The 24,251-nt window shown below is 34.0% G+C and overlaps 1 protein-coding gene across 3 annotated transcripts in view; it reads left to right on the top strand.

Annotated features, from left to right (window-relative positions):
* CSMD3 (CUB and Sushi multiple domains 3) overlaps positions 1-24,251 on the top strand; it is a 1,111,380-nt gene that overhangs the window by 570,251 nt on the left and 516,878 nt on the right. For all 3 annotated transcript variants that reach the window (XM_069466068.1, XM_069466069.1, XM_069466070.1), the window contains one exon: positions 18,068-18,171. In XM_069466068.1, coding sequence (XP_069322169.1) covers positions 18,068-18,171 — 104 coding nt within the window. The remainder of the gene's footprint in view (positions 1-18,067; positions 18,172-24,251) is intronic.

Genomic DNA, 24,251 nt, shown 5'->3' on the forward strand with positions numbered 1-24,251 from the left:
TCAGAGTTTTTGAGTTTTGAGAGCTGCTCCAGAGATTTCTTTTAGAAAAACAGTCACCACTGCCACACATTTCAGTGACATAGAATGGTTCACAAACTTGCTTACTTGTTGACATATTTAACCTGCTCAATGAACTCAATCTGTCACTTCAGGGGAGAATGACAGCTGTGTTCAAGTCAGCATATAAAGTGGCTGCATTCAAAGCCAAGCTGGAATTATGGGGGCACTGAGTGAACACTGGGATTTTTGACATGTTTCAAACCTTAGCAGATATTTTGAAAGAGACTGAGCTAGGGCCTTCTTCCCCCCAGTGGGTACATGATCACCTACCTCAGCTTTAAAAAGAGTTTGAGCATTACTTCTTAATCGCCTGTAGTCCCAGCTACTAGGGAGGCTGAGGCACGAGGTTCACCTGAGCCCAGGAGTTGGAGGTTGTAGTGAGCTGTGATGATACCACTGTGCTCTACAACGGGTGACAGAGTGAGACTCAGTCTCAAATAAAATAAAATAAAATAATACTAATGACATCACAAAATAGAAATAAGACTCTTCCCCCAGTCTTATCCCAACTACTGGCTCCAGAGAGTATTCATTCATGAACTAGGAATCTTTTCCCTTAGATAGCTGAGGCAGGCGATGAATAATTATTCTTGTACCCGAACTTCCTGGACTCTTACATAAATTACTTATTCAGGAAGATAATTTGGAGACAAAAAGGCTTTTCATGGATATAAACTGATAAAAGTCCACTAATGAATAACTACGCTTAAAGAAATTACATAAACAAGCCAGGCACAATGTTTTGTAACCTGTAACCCCAGCTACCTGGAAGGCTGAGGTAGGAGGATCTCTTGATTAGCCCAGGAGTTTGGGACCACCATAGACAACAGAACAAGGCCTTGTCTCAAAAATAAAAATAGAAATAAAAAAAGCAAGAAAAAAAATATGTAAATACAAAAACAAAAATAAAATTAACAACAAAATGGCAAATTGAGAAGCTAATATCTTGCATCCTTTCCCTTTGGTGTGGTTAGAAAAATAGTAAGAATAAACTGAGGACTAGAATTAGAATCCACTGCATGGTTGATTACATATGAAGTGCACAGTGTCTGACTCTCACTGTTATGGTTGTGTGTCTAATTATTTTGAAAAACTCTTTCATTTTCTTAATAAAGTCTGGAGTTGAAGATTCTTTATATAAAAATAGATATAGATAGATAAATGGAGAGCTAGGTATCCTGGACCAGGATGACATCATCATTAATGAGTGAGAAAACCAGAAAAAGAACTTTTCTTACCAAATTTACTTTAATGAACCTCATGCATATTTGTTTTTCAAAATGTTTTGGATATATATAACCTAACATACAAATTTGTAGTGAATATCCTCCTAAAAATCAAGAATATTATCCACAGGAATTTTTTTTAATCTGTACATTCAGGTTGATTGTTTACATGTACTATGAAATTTAAGTTATATCCTTCAGTAGCTAAGCATAAATAAATGATAGAAAAGAACCAATGGTTTTGTACTGTTGTTTTATAGATTTAATATTTGATGCATTTTTTTCATTTTATGTAGCTTCTTCTTTTCAGTGAAACTTTTGTAGTGGCTTATTTAATCTTTGAATGTTACATACCAGCCATCCCCTAAAGGAGAAGATGGGCGTACAAATATAAAAGGAATAGAAAAATAAAACAAAGCTAAAAGCCTTTATCATTCCATTAATATCTCTCTGTGTCCCCAGACTCCTCTCCTCCCCTGTCTCCAAAATATGAGCCCTTGAAAGAATTGAAACTATTAACCTGATACTGGCAGCAAAGTGGATGAGCCTAGAGAATTCCCTGAGCTGGCACTTCTCATTTTTGAATGGTGCAGCCCAGAGTCTTGGGATATATCTCCTGTAATAAAATATTATATGGTATAATCCTTCTAGAATAAACAGATTAATTTTTTCTCTAAAATGAGATTAATTTCAAATGAATAAATAGTGGATTTGTATGTGTCATATTTTAAGCCATTTACCTCATATAATATTTACTTATTTCACTAATTTCATGTAAATTTTCCTTGGTATATTTATTTTTAAACAGGTGATTTAGGATAATTTTTATTAAAATTTTATTATAGACACTAATTTTCCATATACATGTGGAATACATACCACAATATGTATCACAAAAGCAGTCGAATTTTAGAGTTATTCTGAAATGTATGATTTTTAAATAAATGTACTGAACATTCTACTCTGCCTGAATTAGACATTTATGACCAATAACATTTGATAAAGTAGTCCTGCAAGGCACATATTTTTGTGTGGGGCTTTGAACAGTGCTTTCATATGTATGAACAAAGTAAAAGAAAATAATGATTATAATCATTTTTATTTGGAGTGAAGAAATCTTGACTGAATCTACTCTTCTGTATTGTTACTTCCACAGCTCAAGGTTTGGTCCTCAATCTCTCTAATCCTGTTCTGTTTCTCTTCAAATCCAGATTGTTTCTGTTGCTAAAGTGAGCATATAAAAAAGAAAATATAAAGCTGTCAACACTGCTCAAAAGTAATCATTTTCTGCTTATCATATGTAAGATAAAATTCAAAGTCCTTAGCGTGACCTGTTTCCTGCCTTCATTTCTAGCCTTCCTTCTCATCATTTCTTGTCTCACAGTTTATGTTTCAGAAACAAATAGAATATTTCTTTTCATGGTGCTATGTTTCCTGATTTCCCCTAGAATGTACTTTCTCAGTCCTCATTTCTGTCTTCCTTTGCACTGCTTGAGGATTTCCTCCTTTAAGAAATCTTTCTTCTTTACTCTCCAGTTGGATTGGGTGTCTCTCGTCTCTGCTTGTATAACCCCGTGTGTCCATATCCCAAAGCAATCAACACAGGGTATTGCATTCATCTTGTTTATGTCTTGTTGCCCCATTGGACTATAATCACCAAGGTCTGGAAAGTATATGAAGAAGAAAGTGCTTTAAGTAGATATATTGATTGTGTAACATGGCATTGCATACTTTAAGCTTTATTAAATTTTGTATACTTTGTTATTATGTATATATAATGAATTCTGACTTTTCTCACCTAGTAGAAAAAAATAGTTGTTAATATTAGAGTGATTTATTGCCATTCTGAAATAAACATAATGGAGAAAAGCTGCTTCAAGAAAAGAGAAATTTTCAGCAACAAAGTTCGGGGAAGAGATTCTTCTCTTGGAATCACAAGGGGGTAGCTGAAAAAAGAATTTTATCCTCAAGATCCATTGTGAACAGATGTGAACACCTATTTTAGGATAATTGACTTAGCTAATAATAACTGTCATTTATTGAGGGCCTACTATATATCAAGCATGATATGTGTGGTTTTACAAACTTTGTTTAATGTAATACCTACGTTAGAAAGTATGCAATTCAAACACCATTTTATATATCTCAGAGAATTGCCCAAATTGACATTACATTCTGTGAGAGAGATGGCACTTTAACCCCAGTCTTTTCCTGAGCCCTTAACTGTATTATCCTGTACCACTAATGAATATAGCTTGGGATTAATGCTAAAACATCACTAATTTGTTTAGTTAAACATCATCTAAGGCTAATTTGAATACTATTCTAATGATACAAAGTACAAAATGTCTAATACAAGGGTCAACTGCTAGAGAAATATTGAGAAATTTCATCAGCTTTCAGATTTATTTTGAATTAAAAAAATAAAGACTTTACCATAGAAGATAAAGATCTTATACCAATAGATGTTTTCTGGTTTTTTACTCCAAGCAATTGGTGTAATATTTATTAGTTGTTAGATTTCAGAAATTATCTCCCCGTCATCAAATACGTGAGGCATATGCCCAGCATCAAAGAATATATTTATCAATTATGTTACTATATATCAGGTGTTTGGAAGACACAGAAAGTATTTCCTAATTTGTAGAACTTTACTATGTAAATGAAGATTAGCAAGATATTTAAGCATCTAGACTCTGGCATCAGGCAAACCTGAAGCTGAAGTTTAGTCGTATCACTAATTGCCTTATAAACATGGGCAAATTACTTGGGCAAAAGCACTTCTTTAAAATGAAAATTGATTATACATATTTATCTATTAGAATGTTTTCCATTTAAATTTGAAAAACCTAAAATCAAATGAAATAATAAACAAATGCATTATTTAATACAACACACTTTCCAGAATAATACAAGCCCTGGGAATGCAGGGGAAAAAAAAACACCAAAACAGCCATTCCTTGGCTTTGGACATCTCAGTGTGTTGGCTTTGTCCTCACATTACATATTGTGAGATGGCTCCAATAGCACTAGTCAATACATTCAGATCTAGTCACCTCAAAGGAGAATGATTCTTTGTATTTCTTTCGAACACCAAGAAATCCTTTTACAAAAACCTCCCACCAGATTACTCCTCATCTTTGACCAGAATTAGGTCACATACATTTAAACTAATCACTGGCAAATGGAATGGGACTGCCAAGATTAGTATAGGCTGATTAGGACCTATCTCAGGGAACTCTGTATGGGATCAGCAGTCCCTGAATAATGACGATGCACAGAGGAGACTATATAGCAACAAAATCAATGTCCCACTGAGAAGAAAATAGTCAAGGGTGAACAATGAAGATGGCTGTTGGGTTGGCAATCAATAATATCTGCCGCATTCATCCCTTTGGTTATGAAATATCCATCCAGGCACATTCTTCTTCTGCATTCACTTTGAAAAATGTCTACATGAGGCATGCTTTCAAACTACATTAATAGCTAGATCTAAAAATCTCAGGCATTTACTGCATACAAGGATAAGGGTATGTACTGGCTTCTCCATTATATCCAGATTAGTTCCTCATTGTCTAAAGACATGTGGCCAAAGCCAAGTTATCACCAAATATAATATATGATGATAAAAAATAAACACTTGTAACTGCCACAAAAACTCCCATTTAGAAGAAGAGAGGATTGAAACTACATGATGGTCGCTGGTTCACATGCCATATCCTACTAGACAAAACTGGTGAAGACTAACTTCTCTGGAAGTGGAATAGCTCCTTGATAAGCCTGAAATGTAATAGAACCCATTTCATCTCTCTAGGATTTTATCTTGTCATAGTGCTACACAGCTTCCTGTTCTGACTACTGGGAGGATTTTTTTTCATGTTGGACAATACTGCTCTAGTACTTCAGTGCCATCATGTATTATAACCACTGTTGCCTCTGAAACTGTATGTTTCTGATGCTTTTTCCACCCTTTGCCGGAATCTACAGTTTTTCTTAATTTAGACACTTGAGATGTGTGTCTGATTGATAGAGGAAGCATAGGTCTCATACCTGCACCCTAGACACAGTGAATAATGGGGAATATAGGATCTGACCATATTGGGTGGTATGCTGTACGTCTTACCAAGACTCCTAAATCCCCAAACCAAAGAAAGATATTCAGGTGCTGGGTGACCAAGATAACGTACAAATGTATACTACATATATTTTTAGGGTCAAAATAAAGCCATACATGTATAATTCTGAGACCAGTACTTCACATAATATAAGCATTTGCTATTTTTAAAAGTGTCATTGGTAACATATTAATTGGGAAATCTCCATGATTTCAGAAAATATGATGATGTGGAAGTCATGATTTTAAACTCTCTGTTCAAGATACTAGAATAAAAATTGTGAGACAAAGCTGTACCAGTTCTAGCAAAATATCCTAGAAAAACCTATGTCTTGAGCCTTATGGAAAGCATATGTACAATCATTTAATATTTAATGCTATCTGCAGATTTCATACTTCTGGAAAGCCAATGTTAAAATGCATGGTATTATTTTTAATTGACTTCATTAGCAGATTAAAAGGTTTCATAAAACCCCCAATAAGAAGCACTGTACAAACCTGTAGGAATCACCACACCACAAATGGAAGTCAACAGAATAGCTTATTTGGTTAAAAAGAGTCAAGACAATTGTAAATTATTTAAATATTTTAGGGGAATATTTTCTTATTTCAGCTTTTCTTTCATTAGTCCTATGAGCTAAATGCAATTTGTTTTTGTTTTTGCCCACAAATTATTAGGAACAAGATAAAGTATATGACATTCTTTTTATATTAATATGCATGATATTTTTCCTATTTTTGATTTCCTAGTTCAGCCTTACTACCAAAGAAACATGTAGAGAAAGCATTCATATCACCTGGATGACTATTTGTTGATGCTTTTATATTACCTTTTAATTTCATTTCCACATTATACAGATAAATGAATGGTAAATAGCTATTTGGTCACTTTCATGTTGTAGAAGAATTAATAAAGAAGGAAAATTTTACACCAGACCTCTAATGATATTTACTACATTAAAGCATGAAAACAAAAGTTTTGTTTTCTGTTTGTTTGTTTTTCCAAATTTCCTTTATACTGTCTACAAAATATTTTTTTCTTTTGGAAATAATATACTATCTTTGAGTTTTACTTTAATGCTTTATTTATGTCAATGACACAAAGTTACTTTTTAATTTTTTGATGCACAGATTTTACTTCTATGGAACTATTTCAATAATAATGTTAAAACTAAGCATAAATGAATCAAAGTAGAATTTATGTGTTATACAAATTCAATCAGTGTATTCTAGCTCCTCAGTAATAGTGTGTCATTGAAACTGTTCAAAAATTATGTGTCTAAAATTTCAGTGACAACTCAGTGTTTAAGTATTTAACTCAAGCAATATGGATTAGTTACTAAATAATTCATCACTTAATTTATAATGAGGTGGAGTTTTCATTGTTGCATACATACATGCATGAGTTTCAGTTAAATTTAGGAAAAATAAAATTAACCATTAAATGGGTGTTCAAATTCTTTAGGATATGAGTAAACAATAATGGATATTAAGAGTTTGGCATGGAACTAGCAATCAATCAGTCAGTCATTTATTAGACATCTAATTGGTATCTATAATACTAGCCTATTAGATTTTTTTTTTAAAGCATATTACAGCCATATGAAAAGAGACATTCCCTAATTTTAATTGCAGTGCACTTGGGGATCTACTGTGAAATGGTTGGGGTGAAATGGATCATAGGATTTATTCTTTTGACAGGTTGACATACAAGGTACTCTGAGAGGTGCTCCTACTGAAATACAAGAAACACATTTATTGGTGTGTTACTGGTTCACAAGTAAGCAAAACAAATCTACAAGACTGCATAAATGCCATACAGACACACACACTAACACATACACACATGTATATACATACATGCATACACACAAAGAACAGTGAGCTAAAATAAAACAGGAGATAAAATGGGAAGAAGGCTTGATTTTTTCTTGGTGCAGATGGCAATAAGTCTTTGGAATTAGGAGTCTAAGATTTGGGCCTGGTGTTTTTGGATCAATAAGTAAAGAAACTGAACTTGAAACTTTAGCATTAAGCTAAGACCATCAATGGCTGTTAAATTTGCTCCAGCTTGGTAGTAACCCTTCACTTCAGGTGGCAGGAAATTACTGAAATTATACCCAATTTAGGCTCCCAGGATTCTGAAAGGATTCTTAAGTTAAACTAAATATGGGTTCACTATTAAATATAACTAAATATTTAAGGAAGTAAGCCACCATGCCAACATGAATAAGTCACCTGAAATAGCGATCAGATTCAGACCCTTATAGACATCAAATATTGGAATAATTAGATATAAAATATGAAACACCAATGTAGGTTCATCCATGTTGTAAATGGAAAGATCTCTTTCTTTTTGTAAAGCTGAATTGTGTGTGTGTATATAAATATATGTGCATATATGTGTGTGTATATATATATATAGAGAGAGAGAGAGATAAATAATTTTTTTTTATTTGTTTTTGGTTTTTTTTTTTCATCTTATTGTTATGGGGGATACAGAATTGCAGGTTACATACGTTGCCCATGTACCGCCTTTCTCCCCAAGTCAGAGCTCCAGGCGATGGGTGAAACCCGCACTATCTGGGGAACAGACACGCCTAAATAATTTCTTTATTCAATCCAGTAATGGAGACTTAGGTTGTTTCCATAACTTGTCTATTGTGAATAATATTGCAATTAATGTGGAAATGAAGATATCTATATGAAGTGATGATTTCATTTTCTTTGGGTATATACACCTAGAAGAGGGATTGCTGGGTCATATGGTAGTTCTATTTTTAACTTCCTTAGGAACATCCATACTGTTTTCCACAATGACTATCTACATTATATCTACTATACCAGTCTACATCCCCACCAACAATAAACAAATGTTCCCTTTTTTCCATATTTATCTCTTATTCTTTTGATAATAGCCAACCTAACATGTATGAGGTGATATCTCACTCATTGTGGTTTTGATGTGCATTTCCCTGATGATTAGTGAGGTTGAGCACTTTTTCGTGTACTCTTTGGCCATTTTTAGGTCTTCTTTGAAGAAATGTCAACTCAGGTTATTTGCCCATTTTTAAATTGGGTTATTTAGGTACTTTTGCTATTTATTTGTGTGAGTTCTTTTATATAAATGAAATAAGGTAGCCAGAGAAAAAATACTACATAATCACATTTATAAAAGGAAGATAAAAAAATCAAATACATAGAAATAGTAGAAAGGTGTTCATCAGTATTGGAGATAGGAGACAAGTAGAGAAAATGGGGAGATAGATATGAAAAGATACAAAGATGCAGTTATCTTGGATAAGTAGGTCTAGAAATCTAATGTACATGAAGACTATAATTAATAATAATATACTGAAAATTTGCTAAGAGATTCAATTTTAAGTACTTTTACCATAAGAAAAGAAGGAAAAAAAGGAAGCTATGAGAAATGATGGATATGTTAATTTAATTTACTATAGTAATCAATTCACTGTGTATATGTATATCAAACCATCATGCTGTATACCTGAAATTCATAAATAAAAAAATAGAGAATAAATAAAAAAAGAAATACCAACATATGCAAGATATTTAAATAAAAAAATGAAATTTTGAAGACTGATAATAAGAGATTATCCAAAATAACTAATCATAGTTTAAAAAGGATAAAATAGAACTTTTTGAAATAAAAATATAATAATTTGAAATTTAACAAAATCAATGGATATGTCAATAAAGAAAGAATTAATGAACCAAAGATAGATCTCAAGAAATTATGAAATTGGAAAGATAAAGAATAAGAAAATGGAAAATTATTAACAGTTAAGAGACAGAAGATGAAATTAGGAGATCTAATTTATATTGATTTGGAACCCCAGAGTGATAAAAGAGAGAGAATGGAGAAGGAACATTATTTGAAGAGATAATAACTAATTTTCCAGAATTGATGAAGGACAGGAATCTAGAGGCATAGAAAGGACAATTTATACCAAGCAGAATGTACGCACACCTAGACATTGCATAGTGAACAGAAACCAAAGAAAAAGAGAAAATCTTAAAGCAGCCAAAGAGAAAAGGGAAATCATCTGCAAACAAATGTTAATTAATCTAATAGTGGGATTTACAATAGCATCATTGAAAGTCAGGTGACAATAGGAAAATTTCTACAAAAAAATCTGGAAAATAACTATTAACCCAAAATTGTGTAATTGACAAAACTAGTCAGCAAGACTAAAAAAAGGACAGTTTTGCAAAAATGAAAAGGAGTTTATTAACAATAGATCTATACTAAAGAAACTTCTATAGGTTGTTTCTTAAATAGGAAAGAAAAGAAGGAAGGAAGGAAGGTAGAAAGGAAGAAACAAAGAAGGTAGGAAGGGAAGGAAGGAAAAATAAAAAGAACATGAACCCCAATATTTGCAATATCATAAATAAATTGAGTAAAGATATCAATAAGCACATAAATAAACCTTAATAGATATTTCTTGTATACATTTAAAACATTAGAACAAAATGCTATAAAGCATATCAGATCACTGACTTTATTAATTTTCATAAAAAATATTACAAGTAAACAGAAAAAAAATAGAAGTGGAGAATATAATTCCCAAATAAAAATATGGAGAAAATGAAAGAAAAAAGTTGATCTCCTGGAGGTAGAGAGTTGAATGAATGTTTCCAGGGGATTGGAAGGGTGAAAAAGAAGGGAATGAAGAGAGGTTGGATAATGAACACAAAAATAAAGTCAGATAGAAGGAATAAGTTCTAGTGTTCAATAGCACAGTATGGTGACTATAGTTAATAATTTATTGTATAGTTCAAAATAGCTAGAAAAGAAGATTTGGAATGTTCCCAACACACAAAAAAATAATGTTTGATGTGATTGATATGCTAATTACTCTGATTTGATCAGTACATATTTTATTCATGTATCAAAATATTACTTGTACCCCATAAATATGTACTATTATTATATATCAATAAAAAAGCTAAAAATGCAATACTTAAAAACTTTGTCCAGTAGCCAATGTCTGAGTTTCTTTAGGATAGTTTCTGTCAATTTATTTTGTTCATTTGAATATGCCACCCTTTTCCTTTGTATGCTTTGTGGGTTTTTTTCCTGTTATGATTGGGTCAGAACTGGGTAATCTTTTAACACTTAGCCAGACCATTCAACACTTCACTTTCTTTTGAGCTTGCACTGAGCCAAGACATCAGCCAGTGGTGAAAGTTTAGGGTGGTCTTGGGTCTTTTCTGAGCATGTGTATCGTCCTGAATACGCATTTGTCTTTATACATGCCACTGTATACAAGAGAGCTTTTAAACGCCCTAATTTCCCTAAGAAACTCTCTCCTCTGTATTTCTTCCTGGCTTTACATGTTCATTGTATTTATCATAATTTTTAGCCCCAGTTGGCTGCATGATTGTCAGTCACCTAAAAACTGTGGTCCCTAACCCTCCAGCAGCAGACTGGTACGAGTTCGTGGCCTGTTAAGAACCTGGCTGCAGAGCCAGGTGCAGTGGCTCACGCCTGTAATCCTAGCACTCTGGGAGGCCTAGGAGGGTAGATTATTTGAGCTCAGGAGTTCGAAACCAACCTGAGCTAGCGCAAGATCCTGTCTCTACTAAAAATAGAAAGAAATTAGCTGAACAACTAAAAATATACAGAAAAAATTAGTTGAGCATGGTGCCACATGCCTGTAATCTGAGCTACTCGAAAGGCTGAGGCAGAAGAATTGCTTGAGTCCAGGAGTTTGAGGTTGCTGTGAGCTAGGCTGACACCATGGGCACTCTAGCCTGGGCAACAGAGTAAGACTCTGTCTCAAAAAAAAAAGAACCTGGCTGCACAGCAGGAGGTGAGCATAGCTAAGCTTCATCTGCATTTACAGCCCCTCCCTATCTCTCACATCACCACATAAACTCCACCTACTATCAGATCATCAGCGACATTAGATTCTCATAGGAGCATAAACCCTACCGTAAACTGCCCATGTGAGGGGTCTAGGTTGCCCACTCCTTATGAGAATCTAATGCCTGATGATCTGAGGTGGAGCTGAGGCAGTGAGGCTAGCACTGGGGAATAGCTACAATACAGATTATCATTAGCAGAGAGGTTGCCTGCACAATAAATGTAATGCCCTTGAATCATCCCCAAACCATCCCCCTACCCGATCTGTGGAAAAATTATCTTCCATAAAACAAGTCCCTGGTGACAAAAAGGTTGGGGACAGCTGCCTTAAAATATTTTTGAACAATGACAACTGCTCTTTTGACCTGAGTAGCTATTGATTTTCATAGTGGCTGTACTAATTTGCATTTCTACCAACAGTGTACTAGTTTTTCCCTTTCTCTGCATCATTCCCAGCAACTGTTATTTTTTTGTCTTTTTTGATAGTAGCCATTTTAACTGGGGTAAGATGAAATCTCTTTGCGGTTTTGATGTTGAACATTTTTTCATATACTTGTTAGCCTTTTATATGTCTTCTTTTGAAAAATGTCTATTCAAAACCTTTGCACATTTGTAATCAGATTATTTGTATTTTGCTATTGATTTGTTTATATTACTTATATATTCTGCTATTAATGCCTGATAGGGTAGGTAGTTTACAAATGTAGGTGGTCTGTTTACTCTGTTGATTGTTTTCTTTGTTGTGCAGAAGTTTCTTAACTTGATACAATTCCATTTGTTTATTTTTGTTTTGTTGCCTATACTTTTGAAATCTTACCCAAAAAATTATTGCCCATACCAATCTCCCAAAGTGTTTCCCCAGTATTTACTTCTAGTAGTTTCATAGTTTCAGGTCTTACATCTAGGTTTTTAATCTGTTTTTATTTGATTTTTGAATATGGTGAGAGATAGGGGCCCAATTTTGTTCTTTTGTATATGGATAACTAGTTTTCCCAGAACCATTTATTGAAGAGACTGTCATTTTCTCAATGTAGTTCTTGGCACTTTTGTAGAAACTGAGTTGGCTGTAAATGTGTGGATTTCTGTTCCATTGGTTTATGTGTATGCTTTTGTTTTTATTTATTTATTCAGGATATCATGGGGTACAAACATTTTGATTATATGTAATGCATTTGAACCCATCAAGCCAGAGCTACAAGCATGTCCCTCCCCTATACAGTGCATTCCACTTCCATTAGTTGTGGGTTTATACCCCCTCCCCTTCCCCCCGATCAGTACCCAATGAGTATTACTACTATGTTAGCACCTTAGTGTTGGTCAGTTAGTACCAGTTTGATGGTGATGGTGCATGTTTTTCCCTCTTTGTGATACCTCACTTTGGAGGATGGGCTCAATCTCTATCCAAGATAATATAAGAGGTGCTAGAACAACATTGTTTTTTGTAGATGAGTAGTATTCCAAGGTACACATATACCACATTTTATTAATCCACTCATGGATTGAAAGGCACTTGGGTTGTTTTCACATCTTTGCAATTGTAAATTGTGCTACTATAAACATTCCAGGCCGGGCGCGGTGGCTCACGCCTGTAATCCTAGCACTCTGGGAGGCCGAGGCGGGTGGATCGCTCGAGGTCAGGAGTTGGAGACCAGCCTGAGCAAGAGCGAGACCCCGTCTCTACTAAAAATAGAAAGAAATTATATGGACAACTAAAAATCTATATAGAAAAAAAAATTAGCCGGGCATGGTGGCGCATGCCTGTAGTCCCAGCTACTCGAGAGGCTGAGGCAGTAGGATCGCTTAAGCCCAGGAGTTTGAGGTTGCTGTGAGCTAAGCTGACGCCACGGCACCACTCTAGCCTGGGTAACAAAGTGAGACTCTGTCTCAACAAAAAAAAAAAAAAAAAAACACATTCCAGTGCAGATGTATTTATTATAGAATGTCTTTTTTTTCCTTTGGATATATGCCTAGTAGTAGGATTATTGAATCAAATGTTATTTCTATTTTTAGCTCTTTGAGGTATCTCCAAATTACTTTCCACAGGGGTTGTACTAATTTGCAGTCCCACCAGCAGTGTAAGAGTGCTCCAATCTCTCCAGATCCATGCCAACATTTATTATTTGGGGACTTTTTGATAGAGGCCATTCTCACTGGGGTTAGGTGATATTTCATTGCAGTTTTTATTTGCATTTCCCTAATGATTAGAGATGTTGAGCACTTTTTTATTGGTTTGCTGGCCTGTCTTCTTTTGAAAAGTTTCTGTTCATGTCCTTTGCCCATTTATTGATGGGGTTGATTTTTTTTCTTGTTGATTTTCTTACATTCTATATAGATTCTTGTTATCAGCCCTTTATCAGATGTGTAGCAAGTAAATATTTTCTCCCATTCTGTAGGTTGTCTATTCACTTTAATGATAATTAGCTTGGATATGCAGAAGCTTTTTAATTTCATCAGCTCCCATTTGTTTATTTTTGTTGCTGCTGTAATTGCTTTGGGGGTCTTGTTCATAAATTCTTTACCTAGGCCGATGTCTAAAAGAGTGTTCCCAACATTTTCTTCCAGAATTGTTAAGGTTTCCTGCCTTAGGTTTAAGTCTGTTATCCATTGTGAGTTGATTTTTGTGAGAGGTGAGAGGTGGGGCTCCAGTTTCAATCTTCTGCGTATGGATATCCAGTTTTCCCAGTACCATTTATTGAATAGAGATTCTTTTCCCCAATGTATATTTTTGTCTGCTTGTTGAAAATTAGATGAAAATGAGGATGGTTTTATATGTGGTATCTCCATCCTATTCCAAAGGTCTATATCTCTGTTCTTGTGCCAGTACCATTCTGTTTTTACTATAGCTTTGAGTAAAATTTGAAGTCTGGAAGACTGATGCCTCTCAATTTGATCTTTTTGTTTAAGATTGCTTTGGCTATACGAAGTATTCTCTGGTTCCATATGAAGTGTAGAATTATTTTTTCTAAATCTATAAAGAATGATTGTGGTATTTTGATAGGGATTGTATTTATTCTGTAGATAACTTTAGGTAGAATGGACGTTTTAACAATATTGATTTTTTGAAGAATTTTACAAGTTTATATATGAAACATAAATTGCCTAAGAGTAGTCAAAATGCTCCCAAAGAATAAGAGGATGCACTGAGTGGAATATCTGACTTGTAAGATAAAAGTCTTATTTTACAGCAATAATGGTTAAGCTAATTTGCAGTAGTTCAGATACACACAAACTGACCAAGAGAATAGAACCTAGAACTCTCAAACCATGTATATAATGGAATCTTGATATATGTCAGATTTTTCCATGCAGGTCACTGAGGAAAGAAGGACTTTTACTCAATGAAAAGTACTGAGACAACTGACTGTTCATATTGGAGGGAAAATATGAAAGGGATATATTGCTGTATAGCAAATTACCAAATATTAGCAGCATAAAACTGTATAGTATTATTACCTCACGGTTTTCACAGGAAAGGAGCCCAGGCATGGATTACATGGATCTTCTTTTCAAGGTCTTACCAGGGTGAAATAAAGGTGTTGGCCAGCGAGGGATGTGATTTCATTTGAGACTGTAGGACGAGGGATGTGATTTCACTTGAGACTCTAGGACCTCTTCTAAACTCATTTGTTGTTGGAAAAATTACTGTGGTTGTAGGACTGAGCCCGTCAGCTCCTAAAGGCCACCCATTGTTCCTTGCTACATCTGCCTTTCTATAGCATGGCAGAATGTATCCTCAAAGCCAACTGGAGAGTGTCTCTTCTGATTTTTTTTTTCTCTCACTTCTAGAGCTTCTTTTAAAGGGCTCCCCCGAATTAGTCAGGCCCACCCAGAGTAATCTCCCTTTTGATTAACTTAAAGTCAACTGATCAGAGACCTTAATTGCATCTGGAACAGTCCTTCACCTTTTCCATATACTATAACCTAATCATTGGATTTATATCCCATCATATTCACAGGTCTTGCTTACACTCAAGGGGAGAGAATCATATGTTATTTACACTAGGAGACTGGAATCTTGCAGGCCATTTTATAATTGTGCCTACCACACATACCTACTTCACAGTGTTTATAAAAGTCAATTCACAAAAGAGAATAGTTTTGAAGAAAATACCTTTATGATCTTAAATCATAGGCAATGGAAAAATGCTACTCATAAAATAATAGATTAGCAAGTTCTACTCTGGTTAAATTAATAATTTCTTTTTATCAAATGATCTAACAGAAAATTTATAAAAAGAGCTATAAACTTGAAACTACTTAAACATATATAATGTAATGGATTAATATTCAGAATATATAAAGCTGATCTCAAGTAGCTAGCCAGGCCCAATGATGTATTATGAGCGAGTTATGGGTAGTACAAAGATACCGATCTTAGCTCTCTGTGTGGCAGGGTTGTCCTGGGCAAAACAAAACAAAACAAAACTTCCACTACAAGCAACCATGTCTGTTCAGTCTCATTATGTCTTACAAATATTATTAATATTTTCAATATGTGCTATAATGAAAAAATGTTGGAAATCAATGATATAAAGAATCGGTGTAATCAATAATAAGAAGACAAGCAGTTCAAGAGAAAAATTACCAAAATACAAATAGTGTGTCACAGAAAAAAAAAAACATAAAATGACAAACATAGAAAAAGACAGGAATACTCATACACTGCTGGTGGGACTGCAAACTAATACAACCTCTGTGGAAAGTAATACGGAGATACCTCAAAGAGCTACAAGTAGAACTACCATTGGATCTAGCAATTCCATTACTGGGTATCTGCCCAAAGGAAAAAAAGACATTCTATAAAAAAGACATCTACACTAGAATGTTTATAGCAGAACAATCCACAATTGCAAAGGTGTGGAAACAACCCAAGTGCCAATCAATACACGAGTGGCTTAATAAAATGTGGTATATGTATACCATGGAGTTCTACTCAGCCACAAAAAACAATGGTGATCTAGCACCTCTTGTATTATCTTGGATAGAGCTGGAGCCCATTCTACTAAGTGAAGTATCACAAGGATGGAAAAACAAGCACCACATGTACTCACCATCAAATTGGTATTCATTGAGCTACACTTACGTGCACATATGGTAGTAACATTCATTGGATATGGGGTGGGTGGTGGGGCAATGGGTATATTCACACCGTTTGGGGGATGGACACGCTTGAATCTCTGACTTGGGTGGGGCAAAGGCAATATATGTTACCTAAACACTTGTACCTCCGTAATATGCTGAAATAAATATATGAATGAATGAATGAATATTTGATTCTGATGTAAAAAAAATCAAAAGACATGCAACTCAATTAGTAATGAAGAAAATGCAAAAAAAATCACTTTTACACCCATTAGATTGGTAGAAATAAAGAAATCTAATGTACAAAACTGTGAACATTTGAATTGGTAGAAAAATTTTGGAAAAGCTTATGACATTATATTATGAAATGAATTTTTGCTTTATTACCTAGCAAGTATATCAACTAGAGTTATACTTAAAAATGTGAACCAGAATGTGTTTAATATTGCCCGTAACCATGTTGCTTATAAAAGCAATAAAAAAAGAAAAAGAAAATAGGAAACAACAGAAATTTTTATTGACAGGTAATTATTAATTGAAAGTAGTTATATTTAATTCTAAATAGAACAAAGAAACATTTTTTAAAAATATTATGACCATGTGAAATATATAATTCAATTTTTTTACATATGCTATATTTAAATTCGGCCAAAACAATTGCTTTAGTCAATGCCAATATAGAAACATTAAAAAAATGAGAAATAAGTATAGTGAAAATTTATTTTTGTTATCTAGGTCAAAAATGCTAGGATATAAAATCATTTTTAAATAATTATTTAATAATAAAATATATATATGAGATATATAGTTATGGATATTACTAAAGAGAGATCTTCATTTATTCTCTAATAATATTCATAATCCCAGGCATTCATTTTCTTTATCAGATAATGAATAATGCTTTATTATAAATTATTTTTGCACAAAATATAATTGTATATGGGACAGTGCTTGTGTAATTTCTTTCTGTTTTGATTCTTAGTTATGTTATTTCTAATGTTATATTAAAGACCTAATTTAAGAGTTGTGATTAACTAAATTTGAATTTTTCATAGGTGTATAAACACTGTATGAATATATGAGTGTATTTTAGTCAGAAATAATGTTGTATTATATGTCATGGTATAATGTGTCTCTCAAAGTATTGTGCTCCCAGTATTGCTGACACATTTTAATATATTTGAGGGATTCTCTTACCAGAGAATACGTAAAAATAAACTTGATACCATTAAATCTGGTGATCTAGATTCAAATTTAGCTGTAGCATTTTTAAGCTTTACTACTTAATGGAAATAGCATGCTCTGGTTCTCAATGTTAACTTTATAAAAAGTACATGCAAATGTGTTGAAAACTGCTCTCCACCTACATGTACTTTTTATAAAACCTTCTCAAAGTAGATTTGCATTAATCATGCTTCAAATAAGAGTATTCTATAAACGGAAGCCATGCCATTTCATTGAAAACTTAATGCAGAAGGTATAATACAGCAAGGGAAAACCATGTGATGATGTAATGATTGAACTTTAGGAATATTCTGACATGACTTGCTGCCATGCTATGGAATTCATATGGATAGGTAGATAGATAGTCTGATGGGCATTTAGACATTTTGAATGTTTTTCTGCTATTGCTTTCTTCATGTTTTTACTACATAATACAACATATTTAAGGAGTATGTTTCTGTTTATTGCTAGGTTATCCAGATTAATTTTGAAGAATTTGACCTGGAGATTGGCTATGATACCTTGACAATTGGTGATGGGGGTGAAGTTGGAGACCCCAGGACTGTGCTTCAAGTGTAAGTTCTCAATGTTTCATTTTTTTTCTTAGCCTATCAGTTATTTTTGAAATTTTGCTCTCAAATTATTTTTGACATTGATTCCTCCCAGTACCAATGACAGAAAAAGCATGGTAACTTAGTTATTATCATCAACGTCCATATAGTCTATTTGTTGGTCCTTCTTCCATGAGGCTTAAAATACTTGTCTGTCTTAGTCTGTTTGGGAAACTATGACAAAATAAAATAAACTGGATAGCTTATAAACAACAGAAATTTATTTCTTACAGTTCTATAAGATGTGAAATCATAGATCAAGGTATTAGTAGATTTTGTGTCTGGTGAGGGCTTGCTCTTATCTAACCTTATATTTCTCAAAGTAGGGTATTTTTGTACCACCAATTCATTGCAAATACTTCATGCACTTTTGAAAATGGAGATTTCTGGGACCCCAAACCCTACTTACTGAATTATCATCTCTGGGATATGGACCCAAAAATCTACATTTTAACAAACTCATCACATGGTCCTTATGCATGCCAAAGTTTGAGAACTACTGATATAAATATCTAAAAAATTATTTTGGCATAAACAACTCCTAGATGTAATGCCATTATCATGTGTGTATTTCTTACTGTATAAATTGACTAAAGGAAGCTACATTTCCTTTTTTTCCTTCTCCTCTCTCCTTTCCTTTTAGTTCCTTTTTAATTTTACAAGAAGGCCTCCTAGTACTATCATTCTAGAATCCTGTAAAAGATGAGGATTAACCTAATAGTTACACATAGTATATTATATGCCTCAATATTATTGTCTTTTAGTTCTTACCTTTCTAGGAAAACAAAACAAAACAAAACAAAACAATCCAACAAAAAGCACTGCTCTTCTTACTTATCTTCATGCACTCTTGACTTCAACTTCAACCTTTCTCTTCTCTCTGCAACATGGATATCATTGATCAACAAAATTTGGTTGTCTATCTCTGTCCTAATACATCTAGTTTTGTACTTCCTAAGGTGTGATGGACAAAAGGGCCATGCTTTATACGTTCAGTTATGCTTCTCATGTTTTTTGTAGTTTCATTTTTAACACTTCTCCTAAAAATGATCAACATTTTTGTCAGCATGTTGAGCCTGTTAGGCATATCACCACACTGAACTGATATCTTCCAGAAATAATCGATAGTTCCTCCTAGATATCCTTATAGTTTTATAGCTGATAGCTTGGATTTCGTTATACCATAAAATTATATTGGAAATTGGCAACCAGAGAGCTAATCTGATCATTAAACATATTCCTTTCTTATTGTCAAGTACAATATTTTAAAGAACGAAAAATTATACATAAAAATCTGAATTTGTGGTTTCTTTTGACATACTGGCTACACTAGACCTGGATATTCACATGGCAAAAGTTGGCTGGAACCATCTTCTGCCCCCTTTACAGAAGGCATAGATTCTCCATGGCCACTAATCCCTGTATCATTTTGCACTTGTGCTTTTAAGATTCTTTGCTTTGTGCTCCTGGACCTATAGCTATTTAGGCGTGTGACATCTGCCATAACCCAAAATTTGGATTACTTTATACTTAAATTTGTTTATTGTTTTCAAAATAAACATGTGTCTGTTTATCTGATACTTTATAAAAGTTGAAATTTCTTAGACATTAATAATATGTAGCAAATCTGGTGATTGATCCCCACACATTTGAGACCTTTGTTTTTACATGTTTAGGATAGATATCATCATATGCACTTTAGAAATAAAATTGCAAAACATGTACTCGATAGTACATTTTCTCCTTATTCTTTTTAAGAGAGAACTGGATTTCAGGTTTAGATTCTTCTAAACATGAACAGGAAAAGGGAGACTTCCTAGTCAATTGAACAAAAATATTTCTTAAGAGGCTTTTCTTGTAATTTCTATAAGAAATAATGAAGATACGACATCTCCATGGTTCTCCTGGAGAGAGTTGGAACCCATTATATTAAATGAGGTAACCCAAGAATGGAAAAACAAGCATCACATGTACTCACCAGAAAATTGGTTTCCCTGATCATCACCTAAATTCACATCTGGGAATGATACTAATCGGATATCAGACTGAGGTGGGGGGTGGGGGGAGGGGATGGGTGAATGCCTACATGATGAGTGCGTTGAGCACCGTCTGGAGAATGGTCACGCTTGAAGGTGCTGACTCGGGGAGGAGGGGGTGCGAGGAGGGGATGGGTATATACCTACATGATGAGTGCAATGCTCACTGTCTGGGGAATGGACAAGCCTGGAGCTCTGACTTGGAGGGATAGGCGGTACATGGGCAACATATGTAACCTGAACTTTTGTAGCCCCCATAATAAGCTGAAATAAAAAAAAAAAAAAAGAAAGAATAGAAACATGGAAAAAAAAGGGTCATTGAGCTAATTGGTATCACACAATTATAAAGATTGTAAAGACATACATCTTTCCAGTAATTCAATAAGACATAGAAGTAAGATGTCAAAATTATGTTAAATACTAAACCATTAGAACTTGTAAAATATAAAGAGTACATTTATTGGGATTACTCAGTGATCTGTACAATCTCTGATATTAGTAATAAAGTGTTTGAACCATATATTTTAAGCTATTACAATGTTAGAAACCTATGAAGACAATTGTGAATTCTGATATACCAGTTGATATTCTTTTTATAGAGCAAATTATTGTATAAATGACATAGAATGGCCATTAAATACTACTTTTCAAAGAATACCAAATAATCAAATGGATGTCCCTACACCATGAAATTCAAAGTTTCCATTGCCTCTCCAATGGGGATTAAAAAGTAAAGCTTCATTCTGCAACCATAAACTTTTATACTGTTCATTCAATAGATGTAAATTGGCCCCTTAGTTAGAGTGTGTGAGAGCTAGGAGAGAATAAGAAAAATATATATATTTAAATAATCATAAGACTATGAGAATAGAACACACAGATTCAGACCATTATTGTAATTATATATATTCTGCTTTTTGCAAAATTCAAAACAAGGGCACAGTGACTCATGCCTATAATCCCAGCATTTTGGAGGCCAAGGCAAGAAGATCACTAGAAGCCAGGAGTTTGAGACTAGGCTGGGCAACATAGTGAGACCCCATTTCTCAAAAAAAAAAAATAAAAATTTACTAGGTGTAGTGGTATGCACCTATAGATGTGGTAATGTGTACCTGCAGTCCCCTACTCAGGATCCTGAGATGAGATGATCTCTTGAGTCCAAGAGTTTGTGGTCACAATAAGCTATGTTTGTGCCTCTGTAGCCAACCCAGTCTCAAAAACAAAATAAAACAAACAAACAAACAAAAAAACCTCCAAATAAAAAGAGATAGGCCAATGGTCTTTACTGTACAATTTTTAGGTAGTGAAAGGAAAACCCCTATCTATTTTAAATATGGCCCATTCATTATGTAAAAACTGAACTCTTATTAAATGAACCTCTGTGTAAGCATACTAAAATCCTTTACTTTCTTCATACATGTTTCTTATAGAGTCTTGTACTCATTCTCATTTGACCTCAATCACCTCAAAAAATCTACTAAAATTGTTATTAGTGGTTTTGTCATCTTTTTAAAAGTTATCATTGTCAAGTACAAAAGATGCCTCTGCTATCTTGGATAGTGGAAAATAGTAATAGGGATATTTTAAAATGAATTTTTAAAATTCTATATTAAATGAATGAGATCAAGTAGTAGATGAGGCTAGAAGCATCCGGTAATTAACTAAAAGAAATAGGCCTGCAATTGATTTTTTGCAGAAGGTGACGCCAAATTTAGGTAGACAACATAAGACCAGGAAAAGAACAAGAATGTTGATGGGAAGTATCTTTATATTACAAGTGAATAGTCAAATGGAAGCTGTATCTTACAGACTAAAGCTGAGTTATTTTCTGCTGCTAAGAAACTGGAAGAAAACAGTGTCACATTTTTCATGTTCTCACATCACTGTTATCAAATTGTCTACTCCATCACTTGTTATATTTCCCTCACTCTGAGGAGTTATATATCTTTTTTAAAAATCTATATGATTCCTAATTTTGTTCTACATTCCTCTGTCCATAACCAGGGAATGTGTTTCTCAAACTTGCTTTTCTCTCTAGAAACAAAATTATACTTCTTTGAAAATATCTCTCTTTTCTTTGAGTAAGGATGACTATGACTGAACTTAGCTTGTGCCCATCTCCTAAACGTGTTCAAATAGAAGCTGTCTGAGTAGCTAACAGAGATTTTACAGACTCAGAATTAGATCAAAAGTTCCTTTGAACTCTTAAGACTCTGTGATAGTAGAATTTATTGGATTTGCATCCAGCAAAGAAGCAGATATAAATTTCAGTGAACCTGAAGCATATTTCTTAATAAGTTTAACTTTTCTAACTTCAGGCCCACCCATGGCATCTGCAGGGCCCAGAGCCAGAATGCAAATAGAAACTCACATATCAAATAACTAAATATTGAAAATTGTAAATCAAGCTATAAACTGTCCAATAGTTAAGTTCCATCTTCCCACCTTGACAAATGCACTTTTATAAAACCTAGAAGGACAAGCTTAAACTTAGAATTCTAAGGCATGTATGACTTTTTTGCTAGGATGTGGAGGCATTAGAAAGTCTAACCCCCAGCCCCAGCGGGCAGCTGGCCACCCTCTCTTCTCAGCTCTGACTCCATTCATCACAACACATGTAGAAATGCCAGCCTGTACATTCATAGTGCCACACTCCTGCAAACAGCCTTCCATTAAGCCTAGGGTTGCACAGGTGGGTTGTGTGTTCCAACCCTCGAAAATGGGCCTGGAAAAGAGGGCCATGCATGTCCAGGTGGCAGGGAATTCCAGGGCCCCTATACCAAGTGTGTTCTAGAACAGTGCTTCAAACAAGCAGTGCAATAGTTTTTTATTTCTGATCCTTCTTGAATTGATACTTTTGTAATATGAAACAAAAATAAAATTCCTAGAAAAAATTATATAAAAACACAGATAAATACAGTCCCATTATTTTTTATTATTAAGTTCACCAGATGTCAAATTATTCTTCTAAATTGCTCTAGAGATTTTACAATTTTACTCCCAATTTCTGTACTTACCACATTGTGGGATGGAAACTAGTATAGGATTTCAAAGGGGAAGCAGGGGAGAAACAGAGGCCCCAAGCAGGCAGGCACATCCCGGGGCAAGAGTCGGGCTAGCGAAAGATCAAAGCAGGGCCCAATATAGGAAAAGATTCACAGAAGGGGCCCAACTTGCCCCTTCAAAACAGTTTCAAAACAGGATTACCTACATGGCATGGTACATTTTCAAGAACATATTTAAAAAGCCCAGTTGTTCCTATTCAATTCTGAGTGAACTTACTTGAGTCCTTTCTTTTCTATTTCTGGTTAATCTGGATAGTGGTTTATTGATTTTGTTTATTTTTTCAAAGAACTAATCTTTGTTTTGTTGATTCTTTGTATTATTTTACAACCAGCTGATCTTTGACAAAGCAGACAGCAACATACACTGGGAAGAGTAAGTCCTATTCAATAAATAGTACTGGGGAAACTGGATAGCCATATGCACAAGAATGAAAATAGGGCCCCTAGCTCTTGCCATATAAAAACAATTAATTGAAGATGGATAAAAGACTTAAGTGTAAGGCACGAAACCATAAAAATTCTAGAAGAAAACATAGGAAAAACTCTTGTAGAGATCAGCCTAGGCAAAAACTTTATGATTAAGACCTCAAATGCAAATACAGCAATAAAAGATAAATAAAATGAACTTAATTAAATTAAAAAGCTTCTGCACAGCAAAGGAAATAATCAACAGAGTGAATAGACAACCTACAGAATGGGAAAAAATATTATCAAACTACATCCAACAAGGGACTAATATCCAGAATCTACAAAGAACTCAAATCAGCAAGAAAAAAATCCCATTAAAAAGAGGGCAAAAGATATGAACAGAAGATTTTCAAAACAAGATAAGACAAATGCCCAACAAACATAAGAAAACATACTCAACATCACTAATCATTAGGTAAATGCAAACTAAAACTACAATGAGATACTACCTTACCTATGTCATAATGGTCATTAT

The sequence above is a fragment of the Eulemur rufifrons genome, chromosome 3 (genome assembly GCF_041146395.1).
Source record: "Eulemur rufifrons isolate Redbay chromosome 3, OSU_ERuf_1, whole genome shotgun sequence".
NCBI classification, from domain to species: domain Eukaryota; kingdom Metazoa; phylum Chordata; class Mammalia; order Primates; family Lemuridae; genus Eulemur; species Eulemur rufifrons.